This window comes from Styela clava, chromosome 11, assembly GCF_964204865.1.
Source record: "Styela clava chromosome 11, kaStyClav1.hap1.2, whole genome shotgun sequence".
Lineage (NCBI taxonomy): Eukaryota > Metazoa > Chordata > Ascidiacea > Stolidobranchia > Styelidae > Styela > Styela clava.
Genome location: NC_135260.1, coordinates 1707843 through 1729974, shown reverse-complemented (window position 1 = coordinate 1729974; position 22132 = coordinate 1707843). Strand labels below are relative to the sequence as shown.

Sequence of the window (22132 nt, the reverse complement as noted above, 5' to 3'; positions counted from 1 at the left end):
AAGCATCGAGTCCCTGATATAACTCGCTTGTTTGTTATTGAGGCCTGACGTGTTATTAACAAAGCTTTTTGATAAGCGGATGCCCATTGTATTGCACATAACTAGGGCCCGACCGATACTGCCTTTTTGAACCGATACCGATACTGCTAGTTTTCCAAAACTAGGCCGATAAGCCGATAACGATACCGATGTTTCTTCACATAAAAAAAATTGCTACAAGTAACAAACAACACTCTGAGAATTCTGTGTTTTTCTTGCAAAAGAAATAAATGTTGAAACTCATGCAATGATTATAAAAAAATGCAAATTTGTGCATCACTAAGTTTTTTTAGGAATAGCGATTTTCAACGCCTTATATTAGAAACAAACAGTGTAAAGCCACAGTGCTGAAGAAAATTGTGTGCATGGGGAAAAAGAAAGAACACTTATGTAAGTTTATGGAATCTCAATAGCTCCAGTTTAACAGTCTCAAGTTATAGTTGAGAAAGCAGAGTTTTTCTGCATTGGCTCCAAGCAATGAACATCTGTTATCTGCATAGATATTCCCAGCGGTGCTGAATACTCTTTCACTGGGAACAGATGTTGGTGGTGCCGAAAGGTATTTTCTGGCCAATATAGCTAAGATAGGAAATCGACAAGCATTGTCATGCCACCATTTGCATACATCCGTTTTCTTTCTGTCAGCCACTGGCTCCAGCATATATTGATGGAGCTGACTACTGCCTGTACCAGATGATGGTCTTTCATGATGCAAAATCGAGTCAAACATAGTATCAAGCGAGCTTGGACCTGGCTGTGTCACTTCAGGCTCTGCAGTAGGTGTAGACGCTGCTAAGGCATTTGACTCTTCCTCCATCCATTGTATTGCCCGCTGTTTGCTTGCTTCATCCAGAATTGCCCTATCTTTGAATCGTGGATCCAGCAGACAAGCCAGCATGGCCTGCCTGTTTTCTTGAATTTTACAAAATCTTGAATTGATACTTCGAAGCATAACCTCCCTCATGGACTTTATACCCCTGGTTTCCGGCCCCGAAGATCCTAATAGCAGCTTCAAAACGCCAACACTCGGTATGATGAGAGGGATAGTTGCATCCTTTCTTGAAATGTCAAGAGTAACTCTGTTGAAGGGCTCTAGCGTCTCAATCAAATTTTCGATCAAACTCCACTCGTGCTCATTGGGCAATGAATTTTGGATATGGCCATGCTCTGCTGAGTACCATGATAGCGATCTTTTTTGTTCTAAAACTCGCTGCAGCATGTGTAAGGCGGAGTTCCACCGTGTTGGTATTGATTGCACTATTGCATGGACGGGCAGGTCAAGCGACTGCTGTATATCTTGTAGTTGCTGTTTGGCCAAAACCGAATGGTTGAAATGTGTGGCAATCTTCCTTACTTTTGCCAAGAGGTCAGACACAGCTCTTTGTGCTTGGAGCCCATCATTAATAACAAGTTGAAGGCTATGGGCAAAGCAGCTTAGATTGGGAAGTTCTACCATATTTAAACCCTTTACCATGTTTGCCCCGCTGTCACGAAGAACTAGGAACACACGGTTCTTGTCAATATCCCACTGTTGCAGTAAATCCAAAAAAGTGGTTCCTATGTACTCTCCAGTATGCGAGCCATGCATGGCCTTGATGTTTAATACAATTTGGAATCGTCCCCAATTACAATTTATAAAATGAACAGTCAAGCTCATAAGTGATTCTGTTGGTCCTGACCAGCAGTCTGTAGTAAATGCCAATCCATCGCCAGCATTTTCTGTCACGAGAAGAGTCATTATTTTCTGGCTCACAAGTTCATATATTTGTGGCAGCATTTCTGTTCTGAAATACTTCTCAGTCTTTAGGGCGTAGCGAGGTTCAATGGTTTCTATTAGCCTGCGGAATCCATCATCTTGCACTATTGCAAATGGCCTGTTGTCAGTGGCTATCATCTCCATTATTATTTTATCAAGTGATTTCGTTCTTGCGTCATTTCCATGCCATTTATTAAATTTATCCATTATGTGTTCCCATGAAGGTTGCCGATTAAACTGGGAAGCTTCAGCTGGCCTTTTTCGCGTTAACTGCGTCTGCGAAATCTCATCATACTTGCTCTTGTGTTTCGATCTGAGATGACTCCACAAATTACTGGTGTTTTTCTTTTTGGAATCGGCGGAACCTTGACTTAACAATGATGAGCATATTTTACAAAGTACACCATCACCGTGGCATACAAAGTATTCCCATACTTTGCTCTTACCGCTAGAACCAGCCATCTATAACATACCAATACAAGAAGTTAAATAATACCTTCAACGACTAAAGCGCAAGGGAAATCAAGCGCCGTGTAAACTACGCGAAAATTCTCTATCTAGCGCATATTATTTGACACAAATAAGCCGTTCACGTGTTCTATTGCTTCGATTTGTAAGCCACCACGCTGCAAACTTGCTTGCAAAGTGTGAAATCCCGTGTCGCAATCGTCCGTGAAACCGCTTTTGATAAGAGAGAAATAGAAATAGTGAAGAAAAAGAGTTTCACGCAGAACCGCTCTCGAATTAAACAAGCGATAAAACTGCTTTCCCGGCAACCTTCAACAACTAAAGCGCAAGGGAAATCAAGCGCCGTGTAAACTACGCGAAAATTCTCTATTTAATCTAGCGTATATTATTTGACACAAATAAGCCGTTCACGTGTTCTATCGCTTCGATTTGTAAGCCACCACGCTGCAAACTTGCTTGCAAAGTGTGAAATCCCGTGTCGCAATCGTCCGTGAAACCGCTTTTGATAAGAGAGAAATAGAAATAGTGAAGAAAAAGAGTTTCACGCAGAACCGCTCTCGAATTAAACAAGCGATAAAACTGCTTTCCCGGCGCAATTTTGACACTTTGGCAGTCACGTGATTAGCCGATAACTATCGGTAAAATTAGCCGATACCGATAGTTCAAAATTTGTGAAAAACAAGGCCGATATATCGGCCGGCCGATATATCGGTCGGGCCCTACACAAAACCCAGATAGTTCGACAGTATATATGAAAGTTGCCCTTCTTATAAGCTTGTTTTTTATTATATGTGCTCAAAGCTAGGTTACGTGCACTCACACAGTATCAAAAGTTATATATAAACTCTCACAAGCGCGTGGCACTTCGGTGATCGCCCGTAACTTGGCGAGAGTTTAATTTTTCGATTAAGTCCGGTTCAATAAAAATGTATCAACGTTAATAGTCAGTCAGTCTAACTAAATTTAATGAGATATCTACTAGGGATGCAAAATGAAGGCTTTGAACCTGCGCTAAAGTACTGAATTGACGTAGATCTCACTATGTAATACTAGATATAGGTAGATTTCAAGCTATGGTAAAACTTGTGCTCAACCGTGTGGCGCATCGTGCTAAGTGTCAGATATACGCTCGTTACCACACCTTTGATTACTCTGCGTGGGTTCGAATTCCATTAAGGGGTAGTTTTCAGAACCCTTCGTCGTCGCAAGGTAGTCCATGTTACCGCAGGTAAGTTACGGCTTCCGCTACCATTAAGTGCTTGCTTCCGAAATGAAATAACTGGCCTTGACTGATAACCGGGCGATTGGCCGTGATCCGTCATATGATTAATTAAGTCGTCTTATCTCGATTTCCCATATCCTAACTCACTCCATAGTAGCACCGATTATTCTGCCATATATAGTAGGCCTATACCTATTAAGACGCATTCGAAATATCGATGACGGGTCTCAGTGACTATTCGTAAAGTTGCGTTTCGCCCCTGTTAGTTATTATTCAGTCCTCGACAATCTGAAATATTTCATAACATATTCATTTTAAATTATGTTTTGTTCAGACAGCATTCCTTTTATTTTTGATAAAAGCGAAAAGCCTACGGCACCCGGTATTCCCAGCCGGTCACCCATGCAAGTACTAACCGAGCCCGACGTTGCTTAACTTACGAGATCTAGTGTATTCAACGTGGTATGGTCGTAGGCGATATCGACGAGACATATTCGGTTATTTATATTTAGGCAACGCCTAATGAGAGAGAAGCGAAGCGCAACTGTTTCGTTTGTGGAGTCACAAACAATGAAACTCAGGCAGTCGCTGTTTCGCTCAGTGGCTTACCGCCGACATTTTCTACCAGTGTCAAATTTTGTTATTATTGATTACATGCGTTAATTTATTGATTGCATGTTTTTCCTCATAGGTATTTTATCTCTGGTGTATGGCTTAACGCAAGCATCGAGTCGCTGATATAACTCGCTTGTTTGTTATTGAGGCCTGACGTGTTATTGACAAAGCTTTTTGATAAGCGGATGCCCATTGTATTGCACATAACCCAGATAGTTCGACAGTATATATGAAAGTTGCCCTTCTTATAAGCTTGTTTTTTATTATATGTGCTCAAAGCTAGGTTACGTGCACTCACACAGTATCAAAAGTTATATATAAACTCTCACAACCGCGTGGCACTTCGGTGATCGCCCGTAACTTGGCGAGAGTTTAATTTTTCGATTAAGTCCGGTTCAATAAAAATGTATCAACGTTAATAGTCAGTCAGTCTAACTAAATTTAATGAGATATCTCCTAGGGATGCAAATGAAGGCTTTGAACCTGCGCTAAACTACTGAATTGACGTAGATCTCACTATGTAATACTAGATATAGGTAGATTTCAAGCTATGGTAAAACTCGTGCTCAACCGTGTGGCGCATCGTGCTAAGTGTCAGATATACGCTCGTTACCACACCTCTGATTACTCTGCGTGGGTTCGAATTCCATTAAGGGATAGTTTTCAGAACCCTTCGTCGTCGTAAGGTAGTCCATGTTACCGCAGGTAAGTTACGGCTTCCGCTACCATTAAGTGCTTGCTTCCGAAATGAAATACCTGGCCTTGACTGATAACCGGGCGATTGGCCGTGATCCGTCATATGATTAATTAAGTCGTCTTATCTCGATTTCCCATATCCTAACTCACTCCATAGTAGCACCGATTATACTGCCATATATAGTAGGGCTATACCTATTAAGACGCATTCGAAATATCGATGACGGGTCTCAGTGACTATTCGTAAAGTTGCGTTTCGCCCCTGTTAGTTATTATTCAGTCCTCGACAATCTGAAATATTTTATAACATATTCATTTTAAATTATGTTTTGTTCAGACAGCATTCCTTTTATTTTTGATAAAAGCGAAAAGCCTACGGCACCCGGTATTCCCAGCCGGTCACCCATGCAAGTACTAACCAAGCCCGAAGTTGCTTAACTTCCGAGATCGAACGAGATCGGGTGTATTCAACGTGGTATGGTCGTAGGCGATATCGACGAGACATATTCGGTTATTTATATTTAGGCAACGCCTAATGAGAGAGGAGCGAAGCGCAACTGTTTCGTTTGTAGAGTCACAAACAATGAAACTCAGGCAGTCGCTGTTTCGCTCAGTGGCTTACCGCCGACATTTTCTACCAGTGTCAAATTTTGTTATTATTTATTTCATGCGTTAATTTATTGATTGCATGTTTTTCCTCATAGGTATTTTATCTCTGGTGTATGGCTTAACGCAAGCATCGAGTCGCTGATATAACTCGCTTGTTTGTTATTGAGGCCTGACGTGTTATTGACAAAGCTTTTTGATAAGCGGATGCCCATTGTATTGCACATAACCCAGATAGTTCGACAGTATATATGAAAGTTGCCCTTCTTATAAGCTTTTTTTTTTTATATGTGCTCAAGGCTAGGTTACGTGCACTCACACAGTATCAAAAGTTATATATAAACTCTCACAAGCGCGTGGCACTTCGGTGATCGCCCGTAACTTGGCGAGAGTTTAATTTTTCGATTAAGTCCGGTTCAATAAAAATGTATCAACGTTAATAGTCAGTCAGTCTAACTAAATTTAATGAGATATCTACTAGGGATGCAAATGAAGGCTTTGAACCTGCGCTAAATTACTGAATTGACGTAGATCTCACTATGTAATACTAGATATAGGTAGATTTCAAGCTATGGTAAAACTTGTGCTCAACCGTGTGGCGCATCGTGCTAAGTGTCAGATATACGCTCGTTACCACACCTCTGATTACTCTGCGTGGGTTCGAATTCCATTAAGGGATAGTTTTCAGAACCCTTCGTCGTCGTAAGGTAGTCCATGTTACCGCAGGTAAGTTACGGCTTCCGCTACCATTAAGTGCTTGCTTCCGAAATGAAATAACTGGCCTTGACTGATAACCGGGCGATTGGCCGTGATCCGTCATATGATTAATTAAGTCGTCTTATCTCGATTTCCCATATCCTAACTCACTCCATAGTAGCACCGATTATTCTGCCATATATAGTAGGCCTATACCTATTAAGACGCATTCGAAATATCGATGACGGGTCTCAGTGACTATTCGTAAAGTTGCGTTTCGCCCCTGTTAGTTATTATTCAGTCCTCGACAATCTGAAATATTTTATAACATATTCATTTTAAATTATGTTTTGTTCAGACAGCATTCCTTTTATTTTTGATAAAAGCGAAAAGCCTACGGCACCCGGTATTCCCAGCCGGTCACCCATGCAAGTACTAACCGAGCCCGACGTTGCTTAACTTACGAGATCGGGTGTATTCAACGTGGTATGGTCGTAGGCGATATCGACGAGACATATTCGGTTATTTATATTTAGGCAACGCCTAATGAGAGAGAAGCGAAGCGCAACTGTTTCGTTTGTAGAGTCACAAACAATGAAACTCAGGCAGTCGCTGTTTCGCTCAGTGGCTTACCGCCGACATTTTCTACCAGTGTCGAATTTTGTTATTATTGATTACATGCGTTAATTTATTGATTGCATGTTTTTCCTCATAGGTATTTTATCTCTGGTGTATGGCTTAACGCAAGCATCGAGTCGCTGATATAACTCGCTTGTTTGTTACTGAGGCCTGACGTGTTATTGACAAAGCTTTTTGATGAGCGGATGCCCATTGTATAGCACATAACCCAGATAGTTCGACAGTATATATGAAAGTTGCCCTTCTTATAAGCTTGTTTTTTATTATATGTGCTCAAAGCTAGGTTACGTGCACTCACACAGTATCAAAAGTTATATATAAACTCTCACAAGCGCGTGGCACTTCGGTGATCGCCCGTAACTTGGCGAGAGTTTAATTTTTCGATTAAGTCTGGTTCAATAAAAATGTATCAACGTTAATAGTCAGTCAGTCTAACTAAATTTAATGAGATATCTACTAGGGATGCAAAATGAAGGCTTTGAACCTGCGCTAAAGTACTGAATTGACGTAGATCTCACTATGTAATACTAGATATAGGTAGATTTCAAGCTATGGTAAAACTTGTGCTCAACCGTGTGGCGCATCGTGCTAAGTGTCAGATATACGCTCGTTACCACACCTCTGATTACTCTGCGTGGGTTCGAATTCCATTAAGGGGTAGTTTTCAGAACCCTTCGTCGTCGTAAGGTAGTCCATGTTACCGCAGGTGAGTTACGGCTTCCGCTACCATTAAGTGCTTGCTTCCGAAATGAAATAACTGGCCTTGACTGATAACCGGGCGATTGGCCGTGATCCGTCATATGATTAATTAAGTCGTCTTATCTCGATTTCCCATATCCTAACTCACTCCATAGTAGCACCGATTATTCTGCCATATATAGTAGACCTATACCTATTAAGACGCATTCGAAATATCGATGACGGGTCTCAGTGACTATTCGTAAAGTTGCGTTTCGCCCCTGTTAGTTATTATTCAGTCCTCGACAATCTGAAATATTTTATAACATATTCATTTTAAATTATGTTTTGTTCAGACAGGATTCCTTTTATTTTTGATAAAAGCGAAAAGCCTACGGCACCCGGTATTCCCAGCCGGTCACCCATGCAAGTACTAACCGAGCCCGACGTTGCTTAACTTACGAGATCTAGTGTATTCAACGTGGTATGGTCGTAGGCGATATCGACGAGACATATTCGGTTATTTATATTTAGGCAACGCCTAATGAGAGAGAAGCGAAGCGCAACTGTTTCGTTTGTGGAGTCACAAACAATGAAACTCAGGCAGTCGCTGTTTCGCTCAGTGGCTTACCGCCGACATTTTCTACCAGTGTCAAATTTTGTTATTATTGATTACATGCGTTAATTTATTGATTGCATGTTTTTCCTCATAGGTATTTTATCTCTGGTGTATGGCTTAACGCAAGCATCGAGTCGCTGATATAACTCGCTTGTTTGTTATTGAGGCCTGACGTGTTATTGACAAAGCTTTTTGATAAGCGGATGCCCATTGTATTGCACATAACCCAGATAGTTCGACAGTATATATGAAAGTTGCCCTTCTTATAAGCTTGTTTTTTATTATATGTGCTCAAAGCTAGGTTACGTGCACTCACACAGTATCAAAAGTTATATATAAACTCTCACAAGCGCGTGGCACTTCGGTGATCGCCCGTAACTTGGCGAGAGTTTAATTTTTCGATTAAGTCCGGTTCAATAAAAATGTATCAACGTTAATAGTCAGTCAGTCTAACTAAATTTAATGAGATATCTCCTAGGGATGCAAATGAAGGCTTTGAACCTGCGCTAAACTACTGAATTGACGTAGATCTCACTATGTAATACTAGATATAGGTAGATTTCAAGCTATGGTAAAACTCGTGCTCAACCGTGTGGCGCATCGTGCTAAGTGTCAGATATACGCTCGTTACCACACCTCTGATTACTCTGCGTGGGTTCGAATTCCATTAAGGGATAGTTTTCAGAACCCTTCGTCGTCGTAAGGTAGTCCATGTTACCGCAGGTAAGTTACGGCTTCCGCTACCATTAAGTGCTTGCTTCCGAAATGAAATACCTGGCCTTGACTGATAACCGGGCGATTGGCCGTGATCCGTCATATGATTAATTAAGTCGTCTTATCTCGATTTCCCATATCCTAACTCACTCCATAGTAGCACCGATTATACTGCCATATATAGTAGGGCTATACCTATTAAGACGCATTCGAAATATCGATGACGGGTCTCAGTGACTATTCGTAAAGTTGCGTTTCGCCCCTGTTAGTTATTATTCAGTCCTCGACAATCTGAAATATTTTATAACATATTCATTTTAAATTATGTTTTGTTCAGACAGCATTCCTTTTATTTTTGATAAAAGCGAAAAGCCTACGGCACCCGGTATTCCCAGCCGGTCACCCATGCAAGTACTAACCAAGCCCGAAGTTGCTTAACTTCCGAGATCGAACGAGATCGGGTGTATTCAACGTGGTATGGTCGTAGGCGATATCGACGAGACATATTCGGTTATTTATATTTAGGCAACGCCTAATGAGAGAGGAGCGAAGCGCAACTGTTTCGTTTGTAGAGTCACAAACAATGAAACTCAGGCAGTCGCTCTTTCGCTCAGTGGCTTACCGCCGACATTTTCTACCAGTGTCAAATTTTGTTATTATTGATTTCATGCGTTAATTTATTGATTGCATGTTTTTCCTCATAGGTATTTTATCTCTGGTGTATGGCTTAACGCAAGCATCGAGTCGCTGATATAACTCGCTTGTTTGTTATTGAGGCCTGACGTGTTATTGACAAAGCTTTTTGATAAGCGGATGCCCATTGTATTGCACATAACCCAGATAGTTCGACAGTATATATGAAAGTTGCCCTTCTTATAAGCTTTTTTTTTTTTATATGTGCTCAAAGCTAGGTTACGTGCACTCACACAGTATCAAAAGTTATATATAAACTCTCACAAGCGCGTGGCACTTCGGTGATCGCCCGTAACTTGGCGAGAGTTTAATTTTTCGATTAAGTCCGGTTCAATAAAAATGTATCAACGTTAATAGTCAGTCAGTCTAACTAAATTTAATGAGATATCTACTAGGGATGCAAATGAAGGCTTTGAACCTGCGCTAAATTACTGAATTGACGTAGATCTCACTATGTAATACTAGATATAGGTAGATTTCAAGCTATGGTAAAACTTGTGCTCAACCGTGTGGCGCATCGTGCTAAGTGTCAGATATACGCTCGTTACCACACCTCTGATTACTCTGCGTGGGTTCGAATTCCATTAAGGGATAGTTTTCAGAACCCTTCGTCGTCGTAAGGTAGTCCATGTTACCGCAGGTAAGTTACGGCTTCCGCTACCATTAAGTGCTTGCTTCCGAAATGAAATAACTGGCCTTGACTGATAACCGGGCGATTGGCCGTGATCCGTCATATGATTAATTAAGTCGTCTTATCTCGATTTCCCATATCCTAACTCACTCCATAGTAGCACCGATTATTCTGCCATATATAGTAGGCCTATACCTATTAAGACGCATTCGAAATATCGATGACGGGTCTCAGTGACTATTCGTAAAGTTGCGTTTCGCCCCTGTTAGTTATTATTCAGTCCTCGACAATCTGAAATATTTTATAACATATTCATTTTAAATTATGTTTTGTTCAGACAGCATTCCTTTTATTTTTGATAAAAGCGAAAAGCCTACGGCACCCGGTATTCCCAGCCGGTCACCCATGCAAGTACTAACCGAGCCCGACGTTGCTTAACTTACGAGATCGGGTGTATTCAACGTGGTATGGTCGTAGGCGATATCGACGAGACATATTCGGTTATTTATATTTAGGCAACGCCTAATGAGAGAGAAGCGAAGCGCAACTGTTTCGTTTGTAGAGTCACAAACAATGAAACTCAGGCAGTCGCTGTTTCGCTCAGTGGCTTACCGCCGACATTTTCTACCAGTGTCGAATTTTGTTATTATTGATTACATGCGTTAATTTATTGATTGCATGTTTTTCCTCATAGGTATTTTATCTCTGGTGTATGGCTTAACGCAAGCATCGAGTCGCTGATATAACTCGCTTGTTTGTTACTGAGGCCTGACGTGTTATTGACAAAGCTTTTTGATGAGCGGATGCCCATTGTATAGCACATAACCCAGATAGTTCGACAGTATATATGAAAGTTGCCCTTCTTATAAGCTTGTTTTTTATTATATGTGCTCAAAGCTAGGTTACGTGCACTCACACAGTATCAAAAGTTATATATAAACTCTCAAAAGCGCGTGGCACTTCGGTGATCGCCCGTAACTTGGCGAGAGTTTAATTTTTCGATTAAGTCTGGTTCAATAAAAATGTATCAACGTTAATAGTCAGTCAGTCTAACTAAATTTAATGAGATATCTACTAGGGATGCAAAATGAAGGCTTTGAACCTGCGCTAAAGTACTGAATTGACGTAGATCTCACTATGTAATACTAGATATAGGTAGATTTCAAGCTATGGTAAAACTTGTGCTCAACCGTGTGGCGCATCGTGCTAAGTGTCAGATATACGCTCGTTACCACACCTCTGATTACTCTGCGTGGGTTCGAATTCCATTAAGGGGTAGTTTTCAGAACCCTTCGTCGTCGTAAGGTAGTCCATGTTACCGCAGGTAAGTTACGGCTTCCGCTACCATTAAGTGCTTGCTTCCGAAATGAAATAACTGGCCTTGACTGATAACCGGGCGATTGGCCGTGATCCGTCATATGATTAATTAAGTCGTCTTATCTCGATTTCCCATATCCTAACTCACTCCATAGTAGCACCGATTATTCTGCCATATATAGTAGGCCTATACCTATTAAGACGCATTCGAAATATCGATGACGGGTCTCAGTGACTATTCGTAAAGTTGCGTTTCGCCCCTGTTAGTTATTATTCAGTCCTCGACAATCTGAAATATTTTATAACATATTCATTTTAAATTATGTTTTGTTCAGACAGCATTCCTTTTATTTTTGATAAAAGCGAAAAGCCTACGGCACCCGGTATTCCCAGCCGGTCACCCATGCAAGTACTAACCGAGCCCGACGTTGCTTAACTTACGAGATCGGGTGTATTCAACGTGGTATGGTCGTAGGCGATATCGACGAGACATATTCGGTTATTTATATTTAGGCAACGCCTAATGAGAGAGAAGCGAAGCGCAACTGTTTCGTTTGTAGAGTCACAAACAATGAAACTCAGGCAGTCGCTGTTTCGCTCAGTGGCTTACCGCCGACATTTTCTACCAGTGTCGAATTTTGTTATTATTGATTACATGCGTTAATTTATTGATTGCATGTTTTTCCTCATAGGTATTTTATCTCTGGTGTATGGCTTAACGCAAGCATCGAGTCGCTGATATAACTCGCTTGTTTGTTACTGAGGCCTGACGTGTTATTGACAAAGCTTTTTGATGAGCGGATGCCCATTGTATAGCACATAACCCAGATAGTTCGACAGTATATATGAAAGTTGCCCTTCTTATAAGCTTGTTTTTTATTATATGTGCTCAAAGCTAGGTTACGTGCACTCACACAGTATCAAAAGTTATATATAAACTCTCACAAGCGCGTGGCACTTCGGTGATCGCCCGTAACTTGGCGAGAGTTTAATTTTTCGATTAAGTCCGGTTCAATAAAAATGTATCAACGTTAATAGTCAGTCAGTCTAACTAAATTTAATGAGATATCTACTAGGGATGCAAAATGAAGGCTTTGAACCTGCGCTAAAGTACTGAATTGACGTAGATCTCACTATGTAATACTAGATATAGGTAGATTTCAAGCTATGGTAAAACTCGTGCTCAACCGTGTGGCGCATCGTGCTAAGTGTCAGATATACGCTCGTACCACACCTCTGATTACTCTGCGTGGGTTCGAATTCCATTAAGGGATAGTTTTCAGAACCCTTCGTCGTCGTAAGGTAGTCCATGTTACCGCAGGTAAGTTACGGCTTCCGCTACCATTAAGTGCTTGCTTCCGAAATGAAATAACTGGCCTTGACTGATAACCGGGCGATTGGCCGTGATCCGTCATATGATTAATTAAGTCGTCTTATCTCGATTTCCCATATCCTAACTCACTCCATAGTAGCACCGATTATTCTGCCATATATAGTATACCTATTAAGACGCATTCGAAATATCGATGACGGGTCTCAGTGACTATTCGTAAAGTTGCGTTTCGCCCCTGTTAGTTATTATTCAGTCCTCGACAATCTGAAATATTTCATAACATATTCATTTTAAATTATGTTTTGTTCAGACAGCATTCCTTTTATTTTTGATAAAAGCGAAAAGCCTACGGCACCCGGTATTCCCAGCCGGTCACCCATGCAAGTACTAACCGAGCCCGACGTTGCTTAACTTACGAGATCTAGTGTATTCAACGTGGTATGGTCGTAGGCGATATCGACGAGACATATTCGGTTATTTATATTTAGGCAACGCCTAATGAGAGAGAAGCGAAGCACAACTGTTTCGTTTGTAGAGTCACAAACAATGAAACTCAGGCAGTCGCTGTTTCGCTCAGTGGCTTACCGCCGACATTTTCTACCAGTGTCGAATTTTGTTATTATTGATTACATGCGTTAATTTATTGATTGCATGTTTTTCCTCATAGGTATTTTATCTCTGGTGTATGGCTTAACGCAAGCATCGAGTCGCTGATATAACTCGCTTGTTTGTTACTGAGGCCTGACGTGTTATTGACAAAGCTTTTTGATGAGCGGATGCCCATTGTATAGCACATAACCCAGATAGTTCGACAGTATATATGAAAGTTGCCCTTCTTATAAGCTTGTTTTTTTATTATATGTGCTCAAAGCTAGGTTACGTGCACTCACACAGTATCAAAAGTTATATATAAACTCTCACAAGCGCGTGGCACTTCGGTGATCGCCCGTAACTTGGCGAGAGTTTAATTTTTCGATTAAGTCCGGTTCAATAAAATGTATCAACGTTAATAGTCAGTCAGTCTAACTAAATTTAATGAGATATCTACTAGGGATGCAAAATGAAGGCTTTGAACCTGCGCTAAAGTACTGAATTGACGTAGATCTCACTATGTAATACTAGATATAGGTAGATTTCAAGCTATGGTAAAACTCGTGCTCAACCGTGTGGCGCATCGTGCTAAGTGTCAGATATACGCTCGTTACCACACCTCTGATTACTCTGCGTGGGTTCGAATTCCATTAAGGGGTAGTTTTCAGAACCCTTCGTCGTCGTAAGGTATTCCATGTTACCGCAGGTAAGTTACGGCTTCCGCTACCATTAAGTGCTTGCTTCCGAAATGAAATAACTGGCCTTGACTGATAACCGGGCGATTGGCCGTGATCAGTCATATGATTAATTAAGTCGTCTTGTCTCGATTTCCCATATCCTAACTCACTCCATAGTAGCACCGATTATTCTGCCATATATAGTAGGCCTATACCTATTAAGACGCATTCGAAATATCGATGACGGGTCTCAGTGACTATTCGTAAAGTTGCGTTTCGCCCCTGTTAGTTATTATTCAGTCCTCGACAATCTGAAATATTTCATAACATATTCATTTTAAATTATGTTTTGTTCAGACAGCATTCCTTTTATTTTTGATAAAAGCGAAAAGCCTACGGCACCCGGTATTCCCAGCCGGTCACCCATGCAAGTACTAACCGAGCCCGACGTTGCTTAACTTACGAGATCTAGTGTATTCAACGTGGTATGGTCGTAGGCGATATCGACGAGACATATTCGGTTATTTATATTTAGGCAACGCCTAATGAGAGAGAAGCGAAGCGCAACTGTTTCGTTTGTAGAGTCACAAACAATGAAACTCAGGCAGTCGCTGTTTCGCTCAGTGGCTTACCGCCGACATTTTCTACCAGTGTCAAATTTTGTTATTATTGATTACATGCGTTAATTTATTGATTGCATGTTTTTCCTCATAGGTATTTTATCTCTGGTGTATGGCTTAACGCAAGCATCGAGTCGCTGATATAACTCGCTTGTTTGTTATTGAGGCCTGACGAGTTATTGACAAAGTTTTTTGATAAGCGGATGCCCATTGTATTGCACATAACCCAGATAGTTCGACAGTATATATGAAAGTTGCCCTTCTTATAAGCTTGTTTTTTATTATATGTGCTCAAAGCTAGGTTACGTGCACTCACACAGTATCAAAAGTTATATATAAACTCTCACAAGCGCGTGGCACTTCGGTGATCGCCCGTAACTTGGCGAGAGTTTAATTTTTCGATTAAGTCCGGTTCAATAAAAATGTATCAACGTTAATAGTCAGTCAGTCTAACTAAATTTAATGAGATATCTACTAGGGATGCAAAATGAAGGCTTTGAACCTGCGCTAAAGTACTGAATTGACGTAGATCTCACTATGTAATACTAGATATAGGTAGATTTCAAGCTATGGTAAAACTCGTGCTCAACCGTGTGGCGCATCGTGCTAAGTGTCAGATATACGCTCGTACCACACCTCTGATTACTCTGCGTGGGTTCGAATTCCATTAAGGGATAGTTTTCAGAACCCTTCGTCGTCGTAAGGTAGTCCATGTTACCGCAGGTAAGTTACGGCTTCCGCTACCATTAAGTGCTTGCTTCCGAAATGAAATAACTGGCCTTGACTGATAACCGGGCGATTGGCCGTGATCCGTCATATGATTAATTAAGTCGTCTTATCTCGATTTCCCATATCCTAACTCACTCCATAGTAGCACCGATTATTCTGCCATATATAGTATACCTATTAAGACGCATTCGAAATATCGATGACGGGTCTCAGTGACTATTCGTAAAGTTGCGTTTCGCCCCTGTTAGTTATTATTCAGTCCTCGACAATCTGAAATATTTCATAACATATTCATTTTAAATTATGTTTTGTTCAGACAGCATTCCTTTTATTTTTGATAAAAGCGAAAAGCCTACGGCACCCGGTATTCCCAGCCGGTCACCCATGCAAGTACTAACCGAGCCCGACGTTGCTTAACTTACGAGATCTAGTGTATTCAACGTGGTATGGTCGTAGGCGATATCGACGAGACATATTCGGTTATTTATATTTAGGCAACGCCTAATGAGAGAGAAGCGAAGCGCAACTGTTTCGTTTGTAGAGTCACAAACAATGAAACTCAGGCAGTCGCTGTTTCGCTCAGTGGCTTACCGCCGACATTTTCTACCAGTGTCGAATTTTGTTATTATTGATTACATGCGTTAATTTATTGATTGCATGTTTTTCCTCATAGGTATTTTATCTCTGGTGTATGGCTTAACGCAAGCATCGAGTCGCTGATATAACTCGCTTGTTTGTTACTGAGGCCTGACGTGTTATTGACAAAGCTTTTTGATGAGCGGATGCCCATTGTATAGCACATAACCCAGATAGTTCGACAGTATATATGAAAGTTGCCCTTCTTATAAGCTTGTTTTTTTATTATATGTGCTCAAAGCTAGGTTACGTGCACTCACACAGTATCAAAAGTTATATATAAACTCTCACAAGCGCGTGGCACTTCGGTGATCGCCCGTAACTTGGCGAGAGTTTAATTTTTCGATTAAGTCCGGTTCAATAAAATGTATCAACGTTAATAGTCAGTCAGTCTAACTAAATTTAATGAGATATCTACTAGGGATGCAAAATGAAGGCTTTGAACCTGCGCTAAAGTACTGAATTGACGTAGATCTCACTATGTAATACTAGATATAGGTAGATTTCAAGCTATGGTAAAACTCGTGCTCAACCGTGTGGCGCATCGTGCTAAGTGTCAGATATACGCTCGTTACCACACCTCTGATTACTCTGCGTGGGTTCGAATTCCATTAAGGGGTAGTTTTCAGAACCCTTCGTCGTCGTAAGGTATTCCATGTTACCGCAGGTAAGTTACGACTTCCGCTACCATTAAGTGCTTGCTTCCGAAATGAAATAACTGGCCTTGACTGATAACCGGGCGATTGGCCGTGATCAGTCATATGATTAATTAAGTCGTCTTGTCTCGATTTCCCATATCCTAACTCACTCCATAGTAGCACCGATTATTCTGCCATATATAGTAGGCCTATACCTATTAAGACGCATTCGAAATATCGATGACGGGTCTCAGTGACTATTCGTAAAGTTGCGTTTCGCCCCTGTTAGTTATTATTCAGTCCTCGACAATCTGAAATATTTCATAACATATTCATTTTAAATTATGTTTTGTTCAGACAGCATTCCTTTTATTTTTGATAAAAGCGAAAAGCCTACGGCACCCGGTATTCCCAGCCGGTCACCCATGCAAGTACTAACCGAGCCCGACGTTGCTTAACTTACGAGATCTAGTGTATTCAACGTGGTATGGTCGTAGGCGATATCGACGAGACATATTCGGTTATTTATATTTAGGCAACGCCTAATGAGAGAGAAGCGAAGCGCAACTGTTTCGTTTGTAGAGTCACAAACAATGAAACTCAGGCAGTCGCTGTTTCGCTCAGTGGCTTACCGCCGACATTTTCTACCAGTGTCAAATTTTGTTATTATTGATTACATGCGTTAATTTATTGATTGCATGTTTTTCCTCATAGGTATTTTATCTCTGGTGTATGGCTTAACGCAAGCATCGAGTCGCTGATATAACTCGCTTGTTTGTTATTGAGGCCTGACGAGTTATTGACAAAGTTTTTTGATAAGCGGATGCCCATTGTATTGCACATAACCCAGATAGTTCGACAGTATATATGAAAGTTGCCCTTCTTATAAGCTTGTTTTTTATTATATGTGCTCAAAGCTAGGTTACGTGCACTCACACAGTATCAAAAGTTATATATAAACTCTCACAAGCGCGTGGCACTTCGGTGATCGCCCGTAACTTGGCGAGAGTTTAATTTTTCGATTAAGTCCGGTTCAATAAAAATGTATCAACGTTAATAGTCAGTCAGTCTAACTAAATTTAATGAGATATCTACTAGGGATGCAAAATGAAGGCTTTGAACCTGCGCTAAAGTACTGAATTGACGTAGATCTCACTATGTAATACTAGATATAGGTAGATTTCAAGCTATGGTAAAACTCGTGCTCAACCGTGTGGCGCATCGTGCTAAGTGTCAGATATACGCTCGTACCACACCTCTGATTACTCTGCGTGGGTTCGAATTCCATTAAGGGATAGTTTTCAGAACCCTTCGTCGTCGTAAGGTAGTCCATGTTACCGCAGGTAAGTTACGGCTTCCGCTACCATTAAGTGCTTGCTTCCGAAATGAAATAACTGGCCTTGACTGATAACCGGGCGATTGGCCGTGATCCGTCATATGATTAATTAAGTCGTCTTATCTCGATTTCCCATATCCTAACTCACTCCATAGTAGCACCGATTATTCTGCCATATATAGTAGGCCTATACCTATTAAGACGCATTCGAAATATCGATGACGGGTCTCAGTGACTATTCGTAGAGTTGCGTTTCGCCCCTGTTAGTTATTATTCAGTCCTCGACAATCTGAAATATTTTATAACATATTCATTTTAAATTATGTTTTGTTCAGACAGCATTCCTTTTATTTTTGATAAAAGCGAAAAGCCTACGGCACCCGGTATTCCCAGCCGGTCACCCATGCAAGTACTAACCGAGCCCGACGTTGCTTAACTTCCGAGATCGGGTGTATTCAACGTGGTATGGTCGTAGGCGATATCGACGAGACATATTCGCTTATTTATATTTAGGCAACGCCTAATGAGAGAGAAGCGAAGCGCAACTGTTTCGTTTGTAGAGTCACAAACAATGAAACTCAGGCAGTCGCTGTTTCGCTCAGTGGCTTACCGCCGACATTTTCTACCAGTGTCAAATTTTGTTATTATTGATTACATGCGTTAATTTATTGATTGCATGTTTTTCCTCATAGGTATTTTATCTCTGGTGTATGGCTTAACGCAAGCATCGAGTCGCTGATATAACTCGCTTGTTTGTTATTGAGGCCTGACGTGTTATTGACAAAGCTTTTTGATAAGCGGATGCCCATTGTATTGCACATAACCCAGATAGTTCGACAGTATATATGAAAGTTGCCCTTCTTATAAGCTTGTTTTTTTTTATATGTGCTCAAAGCTAGGTTACGTGCACTCACACAGTATCAAAAGTTATATATAAACTCTCACAAGCGCGTGGCACTTCGGTGATCGCCCGTAACTTGGCGAGAGTTTAATTTTTCGATTAAGTCCGGTTCAATAAAAATGTATCAACGTTAATAGTCAGTCAGTCTAACTAAATTTAATGAGATATCTATTAGGGATGCAAATGAAGGCTTTGAACCTGCGCTAAATTACTGAATTGACGTAGATCTCACTACGTAATACTAGATATAGGTAGATTTCAAGCTATGGTGAAACTCGTGCTCAACCGTGTGGCGCATCGTGCTAAGTGTCAGATATACGCTCGTTACCACACCTCTGATTACTCTGCGTGGGTTCGAATTCCATTAGGGATAGTTTTCAGAACCCTTCGTCGTCGTAAGGTAGTCCATGTTACCGCAGGTAAATTACGGCTTCCGCTACCATTAGGTGCTTGCTTCCGAAATGAAATAACCGGGCGATTGGCCGTGATCCGTCATATGATTAATTAAGTCGTCTTATCTCGATTTCCCATATCCTAACTCACTCCATAGTAGCACCGATTATTCTGCCATATATAGTATACCTATTAAGACGCATTCGAAATATCGATGACGGGTCTCAGTGACTATTCGTAAAGTTGCGTTTCGCCCCTGTTAGTTATTATTCAGTCCTCGACAATCTGAAATATTTCATAACATATTCATTTTAAATTATGTTTTGTTCAGACAGCATTCCTTTTATTTTTGATAAAAGCGAAAAGCCTACGGCACCCGGTATTCCCAGCCGGTCACCCATGCAAGTACTAACCGAGCCCGACGTTGCTTAACTTACGAGATCTAGTGTATTCAACGTGGTATGGTCGTAGGCGATATCGACGAGACATATTCGGTTATTTATATTTAGGCAACGCCTAATGAGAGAGAAGCGAAGCGCAACTGTTTCGTTTGTAGAGTCACAAACAATGAAACTCAGGCAGTCGCTGTTTCGCTCAGTGGCTTACCGCCGACATTTTCTACCAGTGTCAAATTTTGTTATTATTGATTACATGCGTTAATTTATTGATTGCATGTTTTTCCTCATAGGTATTTTATCTCTGGTGTATGGCTTAACGCAAGCATCGAGTCGCTGATATAACTCGCTTGTTTGTTACTGAGGCCTGACGTGTTATTGACAAAGCTTTTTGATGAGCGGATGCCCATTGTATAGCACATAACCCAGATAGTTCGACAGTATATATGAAAGTTGCCCTTCTTATAAGCTTGTTTTTTATTATATGTGCTCAAAGCTAGGTTACGTGCACTCACACAGTATCAAAAGTTATATATAAACTCTCACAAGCGCGTGGCACTTCGGTGATCGCCCGTAACTTGGCGAGAGTTTAATTTTTCGATTAAGTCCGGTTCAATAAAATGTATCAACGTTAATAGTCAGTCAGTCTAACTAAATTTAATGAGATATCTACTAGGGATGCAAAATGAAGGCTTTGAACCTGCGCTAAAGTACTGAATTGACGTAGATCTCATTATGTAATACTAGATATAGGTAGATTTCAAGCTATGGTAAAACTCGTGCTCAACCGTGTGGCGCATCGTGCTAAGTGTCAGATATACGCTCGTTACCACACCTCTGATTACTCTGCGTGGGTTCGAATTCCATTAAGGGGTAGTTTTCAGAACCCTTCGTCGTCGTAAGGTAGTCCATGTTACCGCAGGTAAGTTACGGCTTCCGCTACCATTAAGTGCTTGTTTCCGAAATGAAATAACTGGCCTTGACTGATAACCGGGCGATTGGCCGTGATCAGTCATATGATTAATTAAGTCGTCTTATCTCGATTTCCCATATCCTAACTCACTCCATAGTAGCACCGATTATTCTGCCATATATAGTAGGCCTATACATATTAAGACGCATTCGAAATATCGATGACGGGTCTCAGTGACTATTCGTAAAGTTGCGTTTCGCCCCTGTTAGTTATTATTCAGTCCTCGACAATCTGAAATATTTCATAACATATTCATTTTAAATTATGTTTTGTTCAGACAGCATTCCTTTTATTTTTGATAAAAGCGAAAAGCCTACGGCACCCGGTATTCCCAGCCGGTCATCCATGCAAGTACTAACCGAGCCCGACGTTGCTTAACTTACGAGATCTAGTGTATTCAACGTGGTATGGTCGTAGGCGATATCGACGAGACATATTCGGTTATTTATATTTAGGCAACGCCTAATGAGAGAGAAGCGAAGCGCAACTGTTTCGTTTGTAGAGTCACAAACAATGAAACTCAGGCAGTCGCTGTTTCGCTCAGTGGCTTACCGCCGACATTTTCTACCAGTGTCAAATTTTGTTATTATTGATTACATGCGTTAATTTATTGATTGCATGTTTTTCCTCATAGGTATTTTATCTCTGGTGTATGGCTTAACGCAAGCATCGAGTCGCTGATATAACTCGCTTGTTTGTTATTGAGGCCTGACGAGTTATTGACAAAGTTTTTTGATAAGCGGATGCCCATTGTATTGCACATAACCCAGATAGTTCGACAGTATATATGAAAGTTGCCCTTCTTATAAGCTTGTTTTTTATTATATGTGCTCAAAGCTAGGTTACGTGCACTCACACAGTATCAAAAGTTATATATAAACTCTCACAAGCGCGTGGCACTTCGGTGATCGCCCGTAACTTGGCGAGAGTTTAATTTTTCGATTAAGTCCGGTTCAATAAAAATGTATCAACGTTAATAGTCAGTCAGTCTAACTAAATTTAATGAGATATCTACTAGGGATGCAAAATGAAGGCTTTGAACCTGCGCTAAAGTACTGAATTGACGTAGATCTCACTATGTAATACTAGATATAGGTAGATTTCAAGCTATGGTAAAACTCGTGCTCAACCGTGTGGCGCATCGTGCTAAGTGTCAGATATACGCTCGTACCACACCTCTGATTACTCTGCGTGGGTTCGAATTCCATTAAGGGATAGTTTTCAGAACCCTTCGTCGTCGTAAGGTAGTCCATGTTACCGCAGGTAAGTTACGGCTTCCGCTACCATTAAGTGCTTGCTTCCGAAATGAAATAACTGGCCTTGACTGATAACCGGGCGATTGGCCGTGATCCGTCATATGATTAATTAAGTCGTCTTATCTCGATTTCCCATATCCTAACTCACTCCATAGTAGCACCGATTATTCTGCCATATATAGTAGGCCTATACCTATTAAGACGCATTCGAAATATCGATGACGGGTCTCAGTGACTATTCGTAAAGTTGCGTTTCGCCCCTGTT

General features: G+C 40.9%; 1 protein-coding gene, 2 non-coding genes and 12 pseudogenes across 3 annotated transcripts; all 15 read right to left on the bottom strand.

Annotated features, from left to right (window-relative positions):
• Positions 1-445: 445 nt before the first annotated feature.
• On the bottom strand, positions 446-2257 carry LOC144429771 (zinc finger BED domain-containing protein 4-like). Its single transcript, XM_078117975.1, has one exon. The coding sequence runs from the start codon at positions 2255-2257 to the stop codon at positions 446-448; it is 1812 nt and encodes a 603-aa protein (XP_077974101.1).
• Positions 2258-3852: 1595 nt separating this feature from the next.
• On the bottom strand, positions 3853-3961 carry LOC144430200 (5S ribosomal RNA; annotated as a pseudogene).
• Positions 3962-5166: 1205 nt separating this feature from the next.
• LOC144430064 (5S ribosomal RNA) lies at positions 5167-5285 on the bottom strand. The gene has a single exon (XR_013479309.1). It is a non-coding gene; the product is annotated as a 5S ribosomal RNA (ribosomal RNA).
• Positions 5286-6489: 1204 nt separating this feature from the next.
• LOC144430158 (5S ribosomal RNA) lies at positions 6490-6598 on the bottom strand (annotated as a pseudogene).
• A 1206-nt stretch (positions 6599-7804) lies between these two features.
• On the bottom strand, positions 7805-7913 carry LOC144430199 (5S ribosomal RNA; annotated as a pseudogene).
• Positions 7914-9118: 1205 nt separating this feature from the next.
• LOC144430063 (5S ribosomal RNA) lies at positions 9119-9237 on the bottom strand. The gene has a single exon (XR_013479308.1). It is a non-coding gene; the product is annotated as a 5S ribosomal RNA (ribosomal RNA).
• A 1205-nt stretch (positions 9238-10442) lies between these two features.
• LOC144430157 (5S ribosomal RNA) lies at positions 10443-10551 on the bottom strand (annotated as a pseudogene).
• A 1206-nt stretch (positions 10552-11757) lies between these two features.
• On the bottom strand, positions 11758-11866 carry LOC144430156 (5S ribosomal RNA; annotated as a pseudogene).
• Positions 11867-13065: 1199 nt separating this feature from the next.
• Positions 13066-13174, bottom strand: LOC144430198 (5S ribosomal RNA; annotated as a pseudogene).
• A 1206-nt stretch (positions 13175-14380) lies between these two features.
• Positions 14381-14489, bottom strand: LOC144430197 (5S ribosomal RNA; annotated as a pseudogene).
• Positions 14490-15688: 1199 nt separating this feature from the next.
• On the bottom strand, positions 15689-15797 carry LOC144430196 (5S ribosomal RNA; annotated as a pseudogene).
• Positions 15798-17003: 1206 nt separating this feature from the next.
• Positions 17004-17112, bottom strand: LOC144430195 (5S ribosomal RNA; annotated as a pseudogene).
• A 1205-nt stretch (positions 17113-18317) lies between these two features.
• Positions 18318-18426, bottom strand: LOC144430125 (5S ribosomal RNA; annotated as a pseudogene).
• A 1181-nt stretch (positions 18427-19607) lies between these two features.
• On the bottom strand, positions 19608-19716 carry LOC144430193 (5S ribosomal RNA; annotated as a pseudogene).
• A 1205-nt stretch (positions 19717-20921) lies between these two features.
• Positions 20922-21030, bottom strand: LOC144430206 (5S ribosomal RNA; annotated as a pseudogene).
• Positions 21031-22132: the final 1102 nt, after the last annotated feature.